Here is a 17365-nt window from a genome sequence, read left to right as displayed (position 1 = left end):
GACTAGAGGAAAACAAAACATAAGTGCATAAAGTGGGATATTATAACTTTTTACTGATATACATTTGCACACAACATGGTTACGTTTGTCAGTAATTTTGAAAATAAATTTAATCTTACCCAACTTGAAAAGCATAATGCAATGTCATGGGATATGATTTATTCTTATAATCATAATACCTTATTAACGTTGAGCCAGAATAATTGTATTAACAGAATGACCTATTAATCTTTTCAGACATCTTTTCATTCAAACAAAGTAAAATAAGTCTTTTCTCAAGGCATTAGCCTACACTGATCTTGTGTGGTACAGTTAATAAAGGCCAGTTATGTTTTTGTTTATTTGTTTGTTTGTTTGCTTATGGCAAAACAGTGGGATAAGTCATTGACACATTGTATAAGTATTTTCAGGAACTATGACACCCATACACACAGACACACAGACACACACACACACACACACACATCTGTCCAACATTCCTTTCATCTCTGGAGTATGTCTCAATGTTGACTTATCACAGTGTGGCAGCAAAATATATTACCCTGGTGGGTGATATCCCTCTATCACTTCTTTCTTTCTTTCTTTCTTTCTTTCTTTCTGTCTTTCTCACTCTGATGTTTCTAGGCCAATCTACATCTGTCATTTTGTCATCTTTTTTTTTATATCGTGGCTCTAGTTCTTTCAAGTTGTGTTGTTGAAATGACAGCCGAGATGGTCAGCAGAGTCCTACAGCTCTATGGCGAGCCCCAGCAGTGTGGAGGTGATGTCATGACCTATATATGCATTCCGCTTCTTTTTCAATGGGGGGCACTAAAATACATTCTCAGGTTCCACAGCAAACTGCAATGAGAAGTTTCTGGAGAAGAATATCAAGTTGTGCACAATTAGTGATCATGTATTTTGCATGATAATGTATTTCAGTAGTAAATATAACACCAAGGTAAGGGATCTGATAGGTGAAGAAGGTCAACAACACGAAAAAAACTGAATAATTTAAATAATTTAAAACAGGATGTGAAATTGGGTAGTTGAAAAAAAGAGTGACAGTTCTGGTCATGACAGTGCGTCACATCAGGGTGTGTTGACAGTACGACTCAGGCATAAACATCAACAAACGTGTCAGTGCGGTTTTAGGTGTCAGTTTCCCTCCCTTAAGTAGATAGCCTATATCAACATTAGACACCCAGGTCGCCTAATCCTACCAATACTGCAAAACCATTTTCAATCTTTCGATTTTCTTTCATAGTTAGATCTAATATCGTTGTTTTGGAATTTCAACATAATTGCGTTCGTCCTAGGCAGTGTTCTGAGCATTGGCCATATCACTTACTGTTAGTGTAATGATGTCTTACCGCCAGCGCTGTTTTCAGCGCATGGAAATTTACCAGACCTCAAGTTTCTATACAGTGATTAACTTTTATGGTTATCCTTTGCTCTCGCCGCATTGAACACTATGTACCCCTCTACAATAAAAACAAAGTATAAACTTTTATGATCGTGCTGACAGGTATTCACTAATTATCTTATTATTTGACAAAGCTCATTTGAAGAGTATAATAGAAATCTCATAAAACAATAACATCATGGAAAGTTTTCCAAATTCCTATATCAGAAAAAAAAATGAATATTATAGTTTTGATCTCAATTAAGAAATGAAAACGTAATCAACAATAATGTCTACAATAATATGTTAAAGTGTGCACTTAGTAGGCTAAATTAAGGGGCTCGATAATATATTTAGGCTATAGCATTATACCATATCTAGAAATAGGTATAAATAGTTGAAATATAATACTTTCTTTGCAAAGTCAATCTCTCTTTAAAGGTTTGGTGAGGTTGGCCCGAACATGACGTTGGTGCAAATTCACGCGGGCGTCGGGCCAAAATGGGCGGGTTTGTGACGTCAGTCAACTCTCATTCACAAGGAGAGGTTACTATATAAGACCTCTCACAAAACTTGGAGGTTAGATTACACTCCCTGAAAAATTGCAAGGGATCGTTGGGGATATTAAAGGCTCCACCATAACAACAAACGGACACCTGAAAGAAGAGGCGGACTAGGTGATTCTACATCGTTTGTCTGAATTTGCTACAAATCCGGAATCTACACTTTAAATAAGCTATCAAGAAGAACAAAGAAGCCATTACTACAGAGGATTCTTGTTTTGTAACAAAGAAAAGAGTACTTAGTGTTTCTCAAACGCGACTTCGTTTGAAGAACAAATATATCCGCCAGCCATAACTTTATGTATTTAGATTTTTCATTTTCAGCCAGACGTACTACTATGGTCATAATGGAAGTCCCTAGCATCGACGGTGCCTCTTTCCGGGCACTCTTGGAGGGAGATGACCCAGGCTGCCTTGTATTGGACTGCCGTTCTTTTTTCTCTTTCAACTCCTCTCATATCCCCGGCTCTACGAATGTGCGCTTTAGCACAATTGTGCGCCGGAGAGCAAGAGGAGGACTTGGATTGGAGCACATCGTTCCAAACGAGGACACGAGAAACCGACTTGTTTCTGGAGAGTATCAGACTGTAGTGTTTCTCGACGACCGAAGCTCGGAACTAAGCCAAGTGAAGAAAGACGGAACGCTGATGCTTGCTGTTACTGCAATGAGTCGCAATCCCTGTGGTGCCACCATATTCTTTCTTAAAGGTAAATTTTATTTCTATTGTCAAAGAACCCATGTATACTTTTGCACGAGGTGTATATTTAAATTTCATACACCATGGCAACACAGCGGCCTTTACTTTACACCGTATACGGGTACGACAGTGAGTGAGGCGCATGTGTTGATCTCAGCTGTTGCCCCTTTTAAATGAAATTCCACGTCTGCTCAGTTAACGATGTGCGAAAATAACCACCCGGAAACAGCTGCCCCTCGAGAGTTCACCCGAGCCCTTTGCAATTCACCCCATTCACTAATTTGTCTGCTTTTCAGGAGGCTTCGACAACTTCTCCAACGAATATCCGGAGATGTGTACCAAGCCCGCCCCCCCTCAGGACCTGAGCCTGCCCCTGAGTGCCAGTTGTCACCCAGACAGCAGCGACCCAGGCTGCAACTCTTGTAACACTCCGCTTTACGACCAGGTATGTTCCGCCTGCCCGGTTTTTATAAAACTCTAGTGCTTCCGTAGGGCTTAATAATGGCTGTCAACAGGCCTCCTCAGTGTTTGTTTTGTGTGCCCGTGTGTGCAATGAGACCACTCAAAGTCTGCTATTTGGATTTTTCATTTTCAGGGAGGCCCAGTGGAGATTTTGCCCTTCCTCTACCTTGGCAGTGCCTACCATGCCTCCAGGAAAGATATGCTAGACATGCTTGGGATCACAGCCCTTATTAATGTCTCAGCCAACTGTCCCAACCACTTTGAGGACCATTTTCAATACAAGAGCATCCCCGTTGAGGACAACCACAAAGCTGACATCAGTTCCTGGTTCAATGAGGCCATCGAATTTATTGGTGAGACTATTTCCCCAAACACTCTTAAAATCACCCTACACTTACATAACAAGCACATATGTCACCATGGGAACAACTGACAGTCAGAAACTCCCTACCCCCTCCACTTCCAACTGTGGCTCATTTGAATTTTGAAATAAAGAGGGGTGCTTCCCTCCAAAATTGACCAGCTGGACATCCCAGTCCCCCCCACCTCCTGATCACAATGGCTTACATCATCGTCTCCGATCTGATTTAAATAGGTGGCCCCTTTCATGTAAAGCCGTGTGGCACGACCCAATCTGCTTCTCAGTGGAGCAACTGGCTGCGTTTGAAAGAGCCCAGCTCCTTTGTTCAGTCACAACAAAAGGGCAGCTTCTCTAGGCTTTCGCTGGCCTTCCTCCCAGATCAATGCTATCAGTGGGGGGTGGTAGCCACTCCTCCCCCTCTTTTGTCCTTTCTGCCCCTCTCTAGACTAATGCCCCCTCCTTACCCAGCCCCCATCACCCCCCACAGAGCATTTCTTCCTGCCCCCCCTCCCCCCTGCTGCCCTAATGATGGCTTTCTTCATTACTGATACTGTTGAGGCTCATTTGCAATTGAAAGTGCCATTGTTTTTGGTTGGATGTTTTCTTTGGGGCTGTGAGGTGGGGAAGGAGGTGGTCCTTAAGTATACCCTTTCAAAGGCCACGTAGCCATTAAGCCACTTCCAGTCATACCTGAGTGATGTGTAGGTGAGCTGCATTCCACACCAAATTGCTTGAGGCCAGGACTCTCCAATAACAGAAGTACCTGTCCCTCTAGGTACTTTTCAGGCCACTGGTTATCTTCCCAGACAAACAATATAAAAAGAATGCCTTCTGATGGGCATTGAGCTCAGCCACATTCCAGACTTCCCCCCTCAGGCTTTCAGCTTCTGTACTGCTACACAGTTTACATTTATTTAACCTTTTTGTCTCTTTGTTCTCTGTTTCCCACAGACTCTATACGAAACAAAGGTGGCCGCGTGTTCGTCCACTGCCAAGCGGGCATCTCCCGGTCAGCCACAATCTGCCTGGCGTACCTGATGCGCACCAACCGGGTCAAGCTGGAGGAGGCGTTTGAGTTTGTCAAACAGCGGCGCAGCATCATCTCGCCCAACTTCAGCTTCATGGGGCAGCTCCTGCAGTTCGAGTCCCAGGTGCTGGCCTCCACCAGCTGTTCTTCGGAGGCCGGGAGTCCGGCCATGGGCAAGGGTGCCACCGTCTTCAACTTCCCCGTGTCCATTCCTGTCCACGCGGGGGCTAGCCCGCTGGCCTTCCTCCACAGCCCCATCACCACCTCTCCCACCTGCTAAAAGAGACTCTCTCCCTTTGGGACCTGATTGTGCCTTGATAAGTAGTCTGTTGTGGAGATTCCTTCCAGTGATGGGTGTAAAAAAGAGAATGTTGCAGTGCAACTTCTGTTTGGCGTGCCACATGGTGGTCTTTTTTTTGGCCGTGGTGGTGGACAGTTGCTTCGCAGAGGTGATGCCAAAAGCTTTGGCAGTCTCTCTCTAGCACGTGGCAGTATTGTCGCAATGTTCAGTATTGGCATCAAGGGCACCGTTTGTTGTTCAGCCCAATACTTGATGGTTTATTGGTGTAGACTGACTGCATGTGACTAGGTCAGTGGATTTCCTCTAAGCAAAGGAGGTTTCCACAGACTTGTTTACTAAATAGTGAAGGAGAAGCCAAGTATGAGAAGACTGAATGGTAATCCCAGGGTGATCTGGTTTGAGGAAGATTGTTGATGGCTTTTGATAATCAGACAGATCTTTTTGTCGTTTTTGTTTTGTCTCGTCTCTGGAACTCCATGGGTCATATCTTTAGTATATATCTGTCTCAGGAGTTTGTTATTTCCATGGCTTTAAACTAGTTACTTTCACTCTTGTATACTCCAGTTGTAAGCCTTCGCAAAGACTTGCTCTGAGGACACCGGGAGGGGTAGACCCATCTCCTCAGATTCCGGCATATTTCTTTCTTGTTTTTTTTTCTCCTAAGAACAACGAATGAATGTATTTCTTCTCAATGGCCATGAGGGTGGACAAATACATGCCATCTGCCAGTGGCTGCCTTTTAAAACGACATCATATCCCATTACCCATCAGCTTCAGACAGTTTTATGTAATTCTTTGTTTTTCTTTTAAACACAAAATACCTCATGACTCCGTACTGTTCCTATACCTGGGCTCTGACCCTGAAAGCACTACCAGAGGGGAGTGTTTCTGGATACTGTTTGATATGTCTCATATTTATTGAACTAAAGTAATATATTTGCTATGATTATATATTTTTACAGTTGTTTGTGATATGTCATATTTTGATACCGCTGAAATAAAATGTTCTTTTCGTACAAACTTGATATCAGTTGTTGCTCTCCTTTGTGGTTTGCCCTGTGCCTCGGCATGGCATTTATTTATTTATTTATTTATTTATTATTTATTTATTAATTATTTATTTATTTATTATAAAAGTGTGATTTAACAGTCCATACGAAAGTGCTGTATGGACAGTGAATATGGAGGCAGTCTGTTCTGGTGATATTTCCTTGGTACTTTTGGAATTCCCCCATAACCTTTTTTTTAGCTGTCTCAGAAGTTGCCTAACTGCCTACTACATATGACCCAAGACCAAAAGCTACCCCGAGAGTCTCCAGTTGATTTGACTGAAGGAATGATCTGACGTTGAAACCGAATGCGTGAGAACAGTTCCAGAACAGATTTCCCTGGGTTCTGACACCCCATCCCTCATTTCTCTGTGTGAAGGAATCTTCAGAGTTCATAGGGTTATGTTTAAGGGCATCTACCACAGAATACATATTAATGTCTCTTTGTCTGGGATCACTGGGGTCAGTGAGCGCATGTGTGTGTGTGTGCACGTATGCTTGCGCCAGGGTGTGTAAAACCATGCCCGGCTAAGCTAACAGCAGGAGGGGTCACCAGACCAAGAAAGGCTGCCGGAGAAAGCCTCCTCCAAAGGGACAATAGAAGCAGCTGCTAGGCGTTTGGGAAAAGTGGGATGACTAAAGGACATTCAACTACGGGTCCAATGCGGCCATTTTATTCCTTGATTCAGGCATGGTGAAGGATTGTAACGGTGACACCACACAGAGAGAGAAAGAGCCATGCCCCCACAGACTCCCACCCCTCTCAACCGCCTGCGCCTCTCGCTGCCACCCTGGAAACGTGTTTTGGGTTGCAAATTAGGGAAACATTGGCACAGAGTCAGCCTTCAGATAAAGGATCTCTAGTGATAATCTGGAACTGCTGCCCCCATGAGTCCAAACATGGGCATGGGCAGCCATCATGGCCTACTGGTTAGCGCTTCGGACTTGTAAATGGAGAGTTGCCGGTTCGAACCCCGACCAGTAGGCCACGGCTGAAGTGCCCTTGAGCAAGGCACCTAACCCCTCACTGCTCCCTGAGCGCCGCTGTTGTTGCAGGCAGCTCACTGCGCCGGGATTAGTGTGTGCTTCACCTCACTGTGTGCTGAGTGTGTTTCACTAATTCACGGATTGGGATAAATGCAGAGACCAAATTTCCCTCACGGGATCAAAAGAGTATACTTATACTTAAACTAAGGCAAGCCTGGTGTGTCAGTTCATTCTTTTTGTGGTGTCGAAAGACACCATTTTTCTGTCTTTCTCTTTTCACAAAAATATGTAAAAAATGTTGAATCAACCAGTAGATTGTTGGTTGTGGAAAGTTTCTAATTCCAATCAAATCCCTCTGTGTTTTCTTGTTTCATTCATTTTCTGTCTTAACAAATCCTCTCTGTCCCTCAGAACAGAGGGCCCATTCTTCTGGGGGTCTCAGAATAATGTTTTTGTGCGCAGTCAACGGCTGCCTGCCTGATGAGATGCGAACAGCCACACACTTGTGATTTCCGTGGCATATGCTCCCCCCTGCCTTACACACACACACACACACACACACACACACACACACACACACACACACATCCACGGCCATCACACCAAACCTCCACTGATCTTTTGTGCCCCCACAGGAGGCCCTCCCTGCTGGGGTGGGGGTTGGTGTGTGTGTATGTGTGTGTGTGTGTGTGTGTGTGTGTGTGTGTGTGTGTGTGTGTGTGTGTGTGTGTGTGTGTGTGTGTGTGTGTGGTGTGTGTGTGGGGGGGGGGGTTGTGTGTGAGGTTTTAGGGTCGGGTGCTGTTCAGGATCACGTCCTGTTACCCATCCTCTGAACTCTCTGAACTCTCCACTGCCTTGTTTGCAACCAATGTTAGCTCACAAACAACTGTGAACAACCCACTTCCTCCCTGTAAAAGGTATTCTTGACATTTTACCCACTGATGTCAGAGCAGAGAGCAGGGCTCCGGAAGCCCTATTTGATTTATAAAAAAAGTGCTGAGAGGTTGCTGTGTGTGCAAGAATGTCACGATGTAATGATAACGAAAATGGTCTGTGCATTTTCACCAACTGAGGAATGCCATCAATCTTTCACCTCTGACTTTCTGTCTCTCTGTGAGTAAACTGTTGCTGGGACTTAGAGAACATTCTTTTCCTATGCTGGAGGGCACTCACTTAAAAGCATTCTCTGTCTGTCTGTCTATCTGTCTATCTGTGGACAGAACTGGCTTCTTCCCATCAGATGAGTAGGTGCTTTTTACCCTCTCCTTTATGGTTGATGTTTGTTGAATTAGAGATAAAGGGAAAAAAAGAGAATATATTATTCCAGGCTGAAGCAATTGGCTGAGGAATTGATTTTGTCTTCAGGCCCTCACACTTCTTGATATCTAGAAGTATTTATTGAGCACTGCTAGATGTTTAAAGACAGTTAATGCCATGGGTAAATACTGTTTTGAATCGATTTAATATGTTGATATTGATAGTAAATGTTTATATTTATCCATAGTGAATACATTTTAGACATACAGTATTTATATGTGGAATAAACATGAAGTTTTAACTAGTAGGAGTTTTTTTTTTTATCTTTTCACATTACCTTTGAAATAGCAATAATGCAATAGCACAAAGACTGTTGCTCTTGTAGACATGCAGCCCACAACAATCTGTGTTTGTAAACCCTACCCCCCACTACTTAAGAAGTTGCACCTCTGTAGTTGACGTCTGCCAGTGCTGTGTCCTGATCTGACACAGGATTTAGGCTAACAAGATGGGCGATTTCAGATCAGACTGCTTGAAAGTAAGGTATTAGGCTAAGACACAGACTTTCCCCTTGGCGATCTGACAGGTATCCCCATCTCTCCTGCTGACACTCTGGTGACTACAATACACCATTTTCCAGATTAAACGAAACTTCCTTGAAGATCCTTCTTCATACCATTGATGTTTCAGTCATAACTAAATATATTATCGTCTCTGACACATCTTGCATTTCAACTGAAACACAAAAGCAAACTCAGACAGCTTTTTACCACTTTCATGTCAACTTATTAATCCACTGTGTGCATGTGAACTCTTGGTTCATTTTCAAATGACTTGGCCTGCTGGCGGCACTGATGCTACTGGTATAACATCAATGTGTGTGTGGAGGCCCTGGGGTAACATGAGCCAGGCCCTGAAAAAAAGGCTGTGCAGCAGCTATCAGTGAATGGGCTCTCAGAACAATGGCTGGCCAGTGTATGAGACACTCCCATCCGACAGGAAGGCTGTCAAGAACAGTCTCACGCCACATACTGTACACACACACACAGAGACACACTCACTCTCTCTCTCTCTCTCACACACAGACACAGACAGACAGACACACACACTCTCTCTCTCTCTCACACACACACACACACACACACACACACACGCATACAAGCTCATGGGCACACACCAACACTCACTATACAATGCTTTCATACAAATCAAATGGGGACAGATGCTCTCTCTCTCTCTCTCTCTCTCTCTCTCTCTCTCTCTCTCTCTCTCACACACACACACAGACACACACACACACACACACACACATACACACACATTAACACAAACAATAACAAATGGCATTCCCATTCACAAGTTCTTTTTCTCATGGGTTTGAAAGAAAGAAACTTTAGTTCCACATCCATTAATAATGTATAACACAACGTCTCACAGGATTGATTCAGTCATAAACTGCCCTCATATGAAGGAGTGGACACCTCACATTCTCAGCAGGGTATACACAACAACAACAAATCATTGCATTTACTAAGTGCTTTATCTAGATACCCAGAGCACTTTACAAATGAAAGGGGGCATGCTGGTTTCACCCACCACTAATGTGGTCCACATAACACAGCCGGCGTGTAGTTCACCATCAGGAGAGACAGGCTTATCCACACCCACGTCCTTCTAATTCTGACCTCACGCGCACATCATTCTAATCCCCAACCTGGTAGGGAAGGGTGCCAGGATCACGTCGGCTCGTGCCGAAGGTATCACTCAGAGCAGCCAGCTCCTTATCTTCCCATAATGCCTTGCTAATCTCAACGCCCCACTGGCATTCTGAGGCCTTTCGCTGCATGGCAACCGTGCATGCTGATGTCATGGGAGCTTCTCCCTCATGGTGATTCCTAAAGGAGATTATCGTGTGCGTATGCAGAGCAGACTCGTCATGTTGTGCCTTAGCCAAAGGTGCACGCTTTGTGTTGCCGTTTAGGTTAAGTTGGGAACTACACAAGCTGGATATAGACCATGCACTTACTTCCCCTCAGGATGAATAAAACATCTATCTATCTATCTATCTATCTATCTATCTATCTATCCATGTAACTGCTCTGGAAAGCACTTTGAGATGTCTGTGTCTGTATCTGTGGCTAATGGTACTACAACATGAAATGGAGATGAAATAAGAGGGTATGTTTAGGACTGTGTGGGTTGACATGGAAAAATATATGAATTAAACAAAAGGAAATCAAAGTGTTTGTTGAAGAGTTATAATAAAGTATAGTAAATAAAGTTAAATATAGAGTTTTCATGATTGTGAGGAGGCAATCCTCCTTAGGTAGCTTCCTGTTTTAGGTTGACAGTACAATACAACACACAATGTAACAACACAAAGAACAAATCCAAACAACTTTATCAGCTCAAGATCAGCGCAGTCTGAAGGCCAGAAAAGTATATCACATTTCATCTGATGCTCACCTTGTGTTTCGTCTTCCCTGGAAAGCCACCGCAATCAAGTGCCATTCGCTGGGCAATCTCCCAACAGGAGGTCTAGCGTGAGAAGCATTCATGTGAGGCACATCAAGTGCTGGCATCAGCAGTGTGTGTGTGTGTGTGTGTGTGTGTGTGTGTGTGTGTGTGTGTGTGTGTGTGTGTGTGTGTGTGTGTGTGATTACTGAATGGCCTTCTTCCTGGATGACTTCGGAGGGTGTCAGGACATGAGTATGTATCTGCATGAGTCACTGCAATGACTTCTTTTGCCTGAGGGACACTTTTTCAAATGGCAAAGCCACACACTTCCTCACATGAAAGAATCCAAGTGAATAGGTCTTGGGAGTGGTGATGACAGTATGCTGAATAAAGGAGGCTACCAGGCCATGCTATGATTAACTGCCCTGATAAGAGATGAGCCCTTGTCGTAGAATATAAAGAATTACGTAGGGGTGGCTTTCTTTTACATGGATTAAGACTATAGCTCCATACTAAAAGAAATCTTCAATGATAATCTCCATTGAGAAAAAGCTTTCAGTAGGCCTAATCCATGTACAGAAAGTAGGTTGTTTGGAGTTTTGGGTAGATTTTCTGATTGAATTACCAGGTCAATTCTTCATCACAAGGAACATCTCTTTTTTATCTTCTGACAGTGATAGGTCTTGTAACATAGGCTGTGTACAGATGGTAATGTATGATGTACAATAACTGAGAATGTGTTTTGTCATAAAATGATGACAAGAATGTACTAATCGAGGCATTTTTCTCTGATTTGAATCATATCAAGATGCTGCACAGATATTACACATATCAATGTCATATTCAGAAATGTCATCTAGCCTACGTAGGCAATCAAAACAAACACAGATGTCTGTGTGGTCAGCTATCTTTCACTCTCTCTGTGGAGAAGTGGGGGAGTCTGAACCCGTTAGCCTGTAATAAGATTCATCTCAAGACATTCCAAGAATGTCTGGTATGCTCCAACTCAAAGTTTATGGTGTTGCAATCTGTCACCAAGTGGAGTGGAGAGAAGTTGTTCCCAGCTGTGATTCCCTATTGTTGACATGAGTTCATACCATATACTTTATCTAACAGCCAGGAAGAACACATATAATTGATGATAAAGGACTATCATCAAAATCCAAATAAAAGAGGTGATGTAAAACGTATCATTGCATACACTATGATTTAAGCTATCATCATGAATATGTGAATCATCGTCTGATATATCAATTTGTGTCAGTTGACTTCATACTTCCCATGTGCGATAAGGTCAAGAGAGAAAAGTTCTTAGTTCTTTAGGTGAGCCGCAGGATTCTATTTGTGAATCAAGTGCTCCCTCTTGTGGAGAAGGACAGGAACATGTATGAAGAGGGAGAAATTCAACCAGGGTTGAGTGAAGACCCTTATTACAAAAAATGTATCATAGGGTTGTGTTCATTTCATGTCTGAAATTCATTTTAAAATATTGTTTTTTTTTCTGTGTTTCTGTGTGCTACTGATATTTTCTTTCATTGTCTCCTGTGGAAAAGGAACTTGTCAGGACACACAAGAAATGACATTAGGACACAAGGGTATTTTCCCATGCAAATCAGTATTTTGTTTTTCTGTTTTCATTCTTTTCTTACTGAAGTTTTTCTTTGACTGAAGTTAATCAGTGACTAGCTCCTTTACTTGCCAAGCCCAGGCTGAAAAAAAGACTGGACTTTAGAATTGACAGAACAGCCTATTTTAATAGCCAACTAATCCCAATAATGTTTTTGTTGCTCTATTTTCCTTATTTTAATTAACCTGTGTGATGCAGTCATGTAGTCTGTCTGTTGTGTCTACAATGTACAATTAAGATATTTTAAATATTTTACATTTTAGCCTACAATTGTTGCATGATTTATTCCCTTCAAACCTCAACTGACCAGGGAAAAGATTTGAAGCATTTCTACCCTACAGTATGTAATAAACAAGCAAAGGCATTTGGACCATGTGAACTATTTATTTTATCAACTGTGTTGGCATGCACCCTATACACATTCATTGTCTTAACAGGCACTAAGCCCTGGCAGCACATCGCCCCCTCATGCAACTCCATTGGTTACCAGTCAAATTCCGCATCATTTACAAAATCCCGCTTCTCACCTACAAGTCCATCCATGCTCTGGCCCGTAAATACCTTTCTGACCTACTCCACCCATACACCATCCTGCGGGCCCTCCGGCCTTCCAACAATTTTAAATATTATATTGTTTTTGTATTTGAATGTCACTTTGGACAAAGGCGTCTGCCCAATCCCATGACCATATAAAACTAATGTATTATACTTATTTTCTCATTATCCACTTTATTGAACAAAATGAGGCACTAAATATATGTAGCCTAAGCTTTGTATCATCCTCTAACGAACTGATGCAGTGTAGCAGGATGTTTGTCTGTCATGAGCAAGAAACAATGTTTATTTTTTGTTCTACCTCATCGGAAATTAGTTTGAACACAACCACCTCAGAAGGACGTTGGAGTTGTTTATAAAACGTGTGCGACTTCTGTAGGAAAGTGTCGGTTATCACAGGTATGTGGGTATCTAGTTACATGTGGTCGTCTCGTATCACGTGGAAGACCGCGGGACATTTGAAATCGGTCCGTTTACACCTTGAGTGGGTGTGATGCCCGTCAAATGCGTGCGTCGTGCGCCAAGAACATGTCATACAGGTATAATTAATTTCAAATAGCCCAATACCGGATGTTTCTCGATGAACTCGAAACAGTAGGCTAAACGTAGCGAAATTACTCTTGCTCTTCATTTCGACGAGTGCATCCATTATTTGACGCCATCCCTAGAGCGATGAGCCTACACTGCCCTGAACACGTTAAATTCAGAAGTGGTGGCGTCAAATCAAAATAGCCAACGGGGTTGTTGTAGGCTATACCCAACTGTTAATGGCCTTGGGCACGTTTCCACACCCGTCGTCGTCTGGCATGGTGACTGCCTGGCTGTTATTGGACAGAAAAAAAGATAAGAGCACACACGTGTTTCTCTATTTATCTTTTAAACGGATTTTTAGGCGGGAGTCTTGGGAAAGATTTTTTGTACAGAGAATGTAAAACCTTGCGCACTCATAGAGCACTTAGACTACGGTTGAAATAGTCAGTTTGAAGTCGGCGGTCCTGAGCACAGCAGAACAGGAAGGAACGCATCATGGGCAACGCAGAATCTTCAGATACATGCATCCATCATACAGCATGCAAAGCAACCCATCAAAGCAAACGAAGAGGTTGTCAGTACTCTGGAAAAGAGAATGGTAAGTGTTTTTCGCATACACGTTGCACGAATTCAGATTATTCTGCATCCAAAGTCGCATTAGCCTTTAGTTTCCGATTTCACACTAATACTGTACAGTTAGTCAGTTGAAGAACAAGAAACTGTTTATTAGTTATGTTTTTGTAGGTAACATTCGAATAAGCATCTTTCATAACACCTTATAACACCACCTGAGTTTCTTGACAGACACAACAAGGCAGTTACCTGTCAATCTGCATGCTTTGCAATTTTGCCAGTGCTCCTGTGGAGGCACTGTTGTAAATGTGCATGTGATACCTGATAAAAACTTATTGTATAAAGCAAAAAGCACTCAGGAATTACAATACTGTCCAATCGAAAACAAATATTGTTAATAATTAATATCTTAATAATTTTGAAATAGTGATACAACTTTGAATGTATTAAAGCAGTGCATTACATTGCATATGTTTGGAAATATTTAGACTATACCACAAATTGAAAAAGGAAAAAAGTGGCACTAATTTTCAGTGTAACCCTGGCCTTCACACATGGTAATGTTTTGTAGAATTTCCAGTGGAGGGAAGATACATGAGGGAATATGTGTGATTCAAAACATACTTCAGAGTTCTGACTGGAATGGGACAGGAAATCATTATTCCCCAGACAACTGAGAGATGACCAGTCAGTAGATGTTTGTAAAGGCTGGTAAAGTCAAGTCTTTCCCAGGACCTTGTGTATGTGTGTGTGTGTGTGTGTGTGTGTGTGTGTGTGTGTGTGTGTGTGTGTGTGTGTGTGTGTGTGTGTCTCTCTCTCTCTCTCTCTCTCTCTCTGTGTGTGTGTGAAAGAGAGGGGGGGGGGGTTGACTGTCTGATGTCATATGTTCTATAATAGACTCTGAAGAACATTCCAACAACTAGAGACAGAAATAGTGGGGAAATTATTTTTAAAATAAAAAAGTAGGTCTGATTAGGCCACATGGGACAGAGACTGTTCGGCATCAGAATCATAATTTCTGTCTCCACACATTATCATTTTACCCCTAAAATGGTAACTTTGTAACAAATTACACATTTTTCCCCAATATTCAGCCATGAAGGTTCTCTCATCCAAATTTGGACTGATGACCATTATTCTGATCAAATGCAATAATTTCATAAAGATCAAATGTGTACAGCACATGTCCGTATGTGAGTCAGATAGGACACAGAGTCAAAATACACGTTTGTTTTAGTGACCTGAATAAAACTTGTGAAATGTTTTATTTTAGCGAATAAATCCCACACTGGTAAATGCAGGTAAGTTGCAGTAAAACCTGTGAAATGTTTTATTTAGCGAATAAATCCTGCATTGATAAATACAGGTAAGTTTCAGTGTTTTATGTTTTGTTGTCAATGACAAATTCCACAGTGCTAAATTGCAGTTATCTGCAATTGTGTGAGGTTAGAGATAGATTGATAGACAGTTACTGTATTCATCCTGTGGAAAAATATACATTTACGTTAGGCGCCTTCACGTGAGGATTATGGCCTGGTACTTTGTCCCAGACACAGCCATAAACACAGAGACCTCTTACGACCTATTTGCCATTACCGACAATCCAATGTTGCATTATACATTAAACCATTGAGCATTAGGTGTGTCTAGGCCTACATGAAGGTGTAATTGACCATCTTACTGATAATTGAGGTTAGTTGTAGTCATATTTATTAGACATGCATGAGAACATACATGGATACTCTAAATAGTATTATTTCTTCATGTAGCAGTAGCAATACAGTGCTATAGGTTTTGTTCTGTCCATAATACCAGGAATTAAGGGGGTCCTTTCCTTTGTGTTGAAAATAAGGCCAATGGATATGTCAGCTAACACACTCTTGCACAAGCTGTGGGAAAATCTGGCTTTCATGCAGGATTTAGAAAATATTATAGTGACCCCCGTACAGGAAACTAGGCGTTTTATTTGCTGCACTGGTAATGGTTGTGCAGTACTATTCACCACTAGATGGCAGCACTTTCACAACTGACTAATCTGCAATGATTATTGCATTTTTAATATGTGCTTTATTGATTAGGCTGTTTTGGTGTTGGGTAAGAGTACCATATTATGTGGATTGTTATTGAAAATATTTCCCAGGGGTACTGTGCATGATTTTTTACTGTTGACTATTTGAACAATTTACGGATTGTTAATGTCCCCTTTGTCAATTTAATGGAGAAAACAATGGAGCTCGTGCACAAACAGCGATGAATCAGGTTATTCAAGAGCCTGTTTGTGAAATGTATGTGTTCTACTGGTTTTCTAAACTTAGCTGTACTGGAAGTCATCCCAAAAGTGCAAAGTGCCCTGTTGACATGCAACAGGTGCAGTTGGGTTACTGGCCTGCTTGGCGTCAGTCTCAATGGGTGTCATTGTAATATTCATGTAATGACAGACATCTCCAAGGTCATTCTGTAGTAACATTTTGGGTTAATTCAGACATCACTGACACTGACATCAAGGACTCAGGTTGCCGGCTGGCCAAGCCACTGTATCTGTTGCCATTTTCAGAGCAACTGACTTGCTGTTACGTGCTCTGATGTTTTGTGGTGCTGCAAAACAGGATTGTTTTGGAGGTGGACTTGATGTGAGAAAGATGTGAGACTCTATGGGAATATTGTTTAGGTGTTGGCTCCAAAAGTGGCATAAGGTTGCGCTCATAAAACATTGAAAAGTTGCTCAATTATTTATGAGCGCAAGCCCACACACGCCTCAGGAGGGGACACACTCATAGGTGCTGCTCTCTCTTTCCTCTCTCTCCTTCTCAGTCATCTTCTATCTCTTCATCTCTCTCTCTCTCTCCTCCCCCTTTTATTTGCTCCACATCACTCCATCTTTCTCAAACATTCTGCCTTTACCTTTGTCTATTCTGTTTTTTTTTTTTACTTTCTAACCTGTTTTTCAAGACAAGTGTCTTTCTTGCTTTTCCACGAAACAAACTCCCCTTTTTTGATTGGCGTTTGTGTATGTTGTACATTGACACTCTAATTAGATAGAGATGAGAGATGGCTGACGGTCTGGACGGAGACGGTTTGTTTAGGTTTGTTGGAGTTCTGTGCGGTGTTGTTGTCACATATCCTTGGGATGAGGCCAAGCATCAGTCTGAGGCGGAGGGAAATTTACTTCTGATGGGAATTTGATGAGATGAGACACCCCTCAGGCATCGGCTGTGGCAAACAGTCTGAGAACGCTCCTGTGGCAGTGGGAACAGAACTCAGTGTTTCCCAGAGAATTGAATTCTATTTGTGGTGGTAGGTTTGCAGAATTAACTTGAATGCAACGTTTTTTAACAAATTAGCACAGCGTGGATATGATGCTAATCAGATTTAAGCACAAGTTAGTACAACCTGGAAAATCATTGTGTGGTGGTCAATGTTGATATTGTGGTGGGCCGCCACAAATAAGTCAATGTATGGGAAACACTGGAACTGTGCTGACCCTCAGGGGTCACCTCGTGGTTGCATGGGAAAGGAAAACTACCACATGGTTA

General features: G+C 42.2%; 2 protein-coding genes across 2 annotated transcripts in view; both read left to right on the top strand.

Annotated features, from left to right (window-relative positions):
* The first annotated feature begins 1962 nt into the window (after window positions 1-1962).
* Window positions 1963-5821, top strand: dusp1 (dual specificity phosphatase 1). Its single transcript, XM_048232159.1, has 4 exons — window positions 1963-2655; window positions 2942-3090; window positions 3241-3460; window positions 4420-5821. The coding sequence occupies exons 1-4, from the start codon at window positions 2247-2249 to the stop codon at window positions 4773-4775; spliced, it is 1134 nt and encodes a 377-aa protein (XP_048088116.1). The 5' UTR covers window positions 1963-2246; the 3' UTR covers window positions 4776-5821.
* A 7841-nt stretch (window positions 5822-13662) lies between these two features.
* Window positions 13663-17365, top strand: part of neurl1b (neuralized E3 ubiquitin protein ligase 1B) — a 44418-nt gene continuing 40715 nt past the window's right edge. The window contains exon 1 of the mRNA XM_048231862.1: window positions 13663-13857. Coding sequence (XP_048087819.1) covers window positions 13755-13857 — 103 coding nt within the window. The 5' untranslated portion in view covers window positions 13663-13754. The remainder of the gene's footprint in view (window positions 13858-17365) is intronic.

This window comes from Alosa alosa, chromosome 21 (genome assembly GCF_017589495.1).
Source record: "Alosa alosa isolate M-15738 ecotype Scorff River chromosome 21, AALO_Geno_1.1, whole genome shotgun sequence".
Taxonomy (NCBI): domain Eukaryota; kingdom Metazoa; phylum Chordata; class Actinopteri; order Clupeiformes; family Clupeidae; genus Alosa; species Alosa alosa.
The sequence above is the reverse complement of the archived record's forward strand: the minus strand, read 5'-3'. Positions and strand labels throughout refer to the sequence as shown.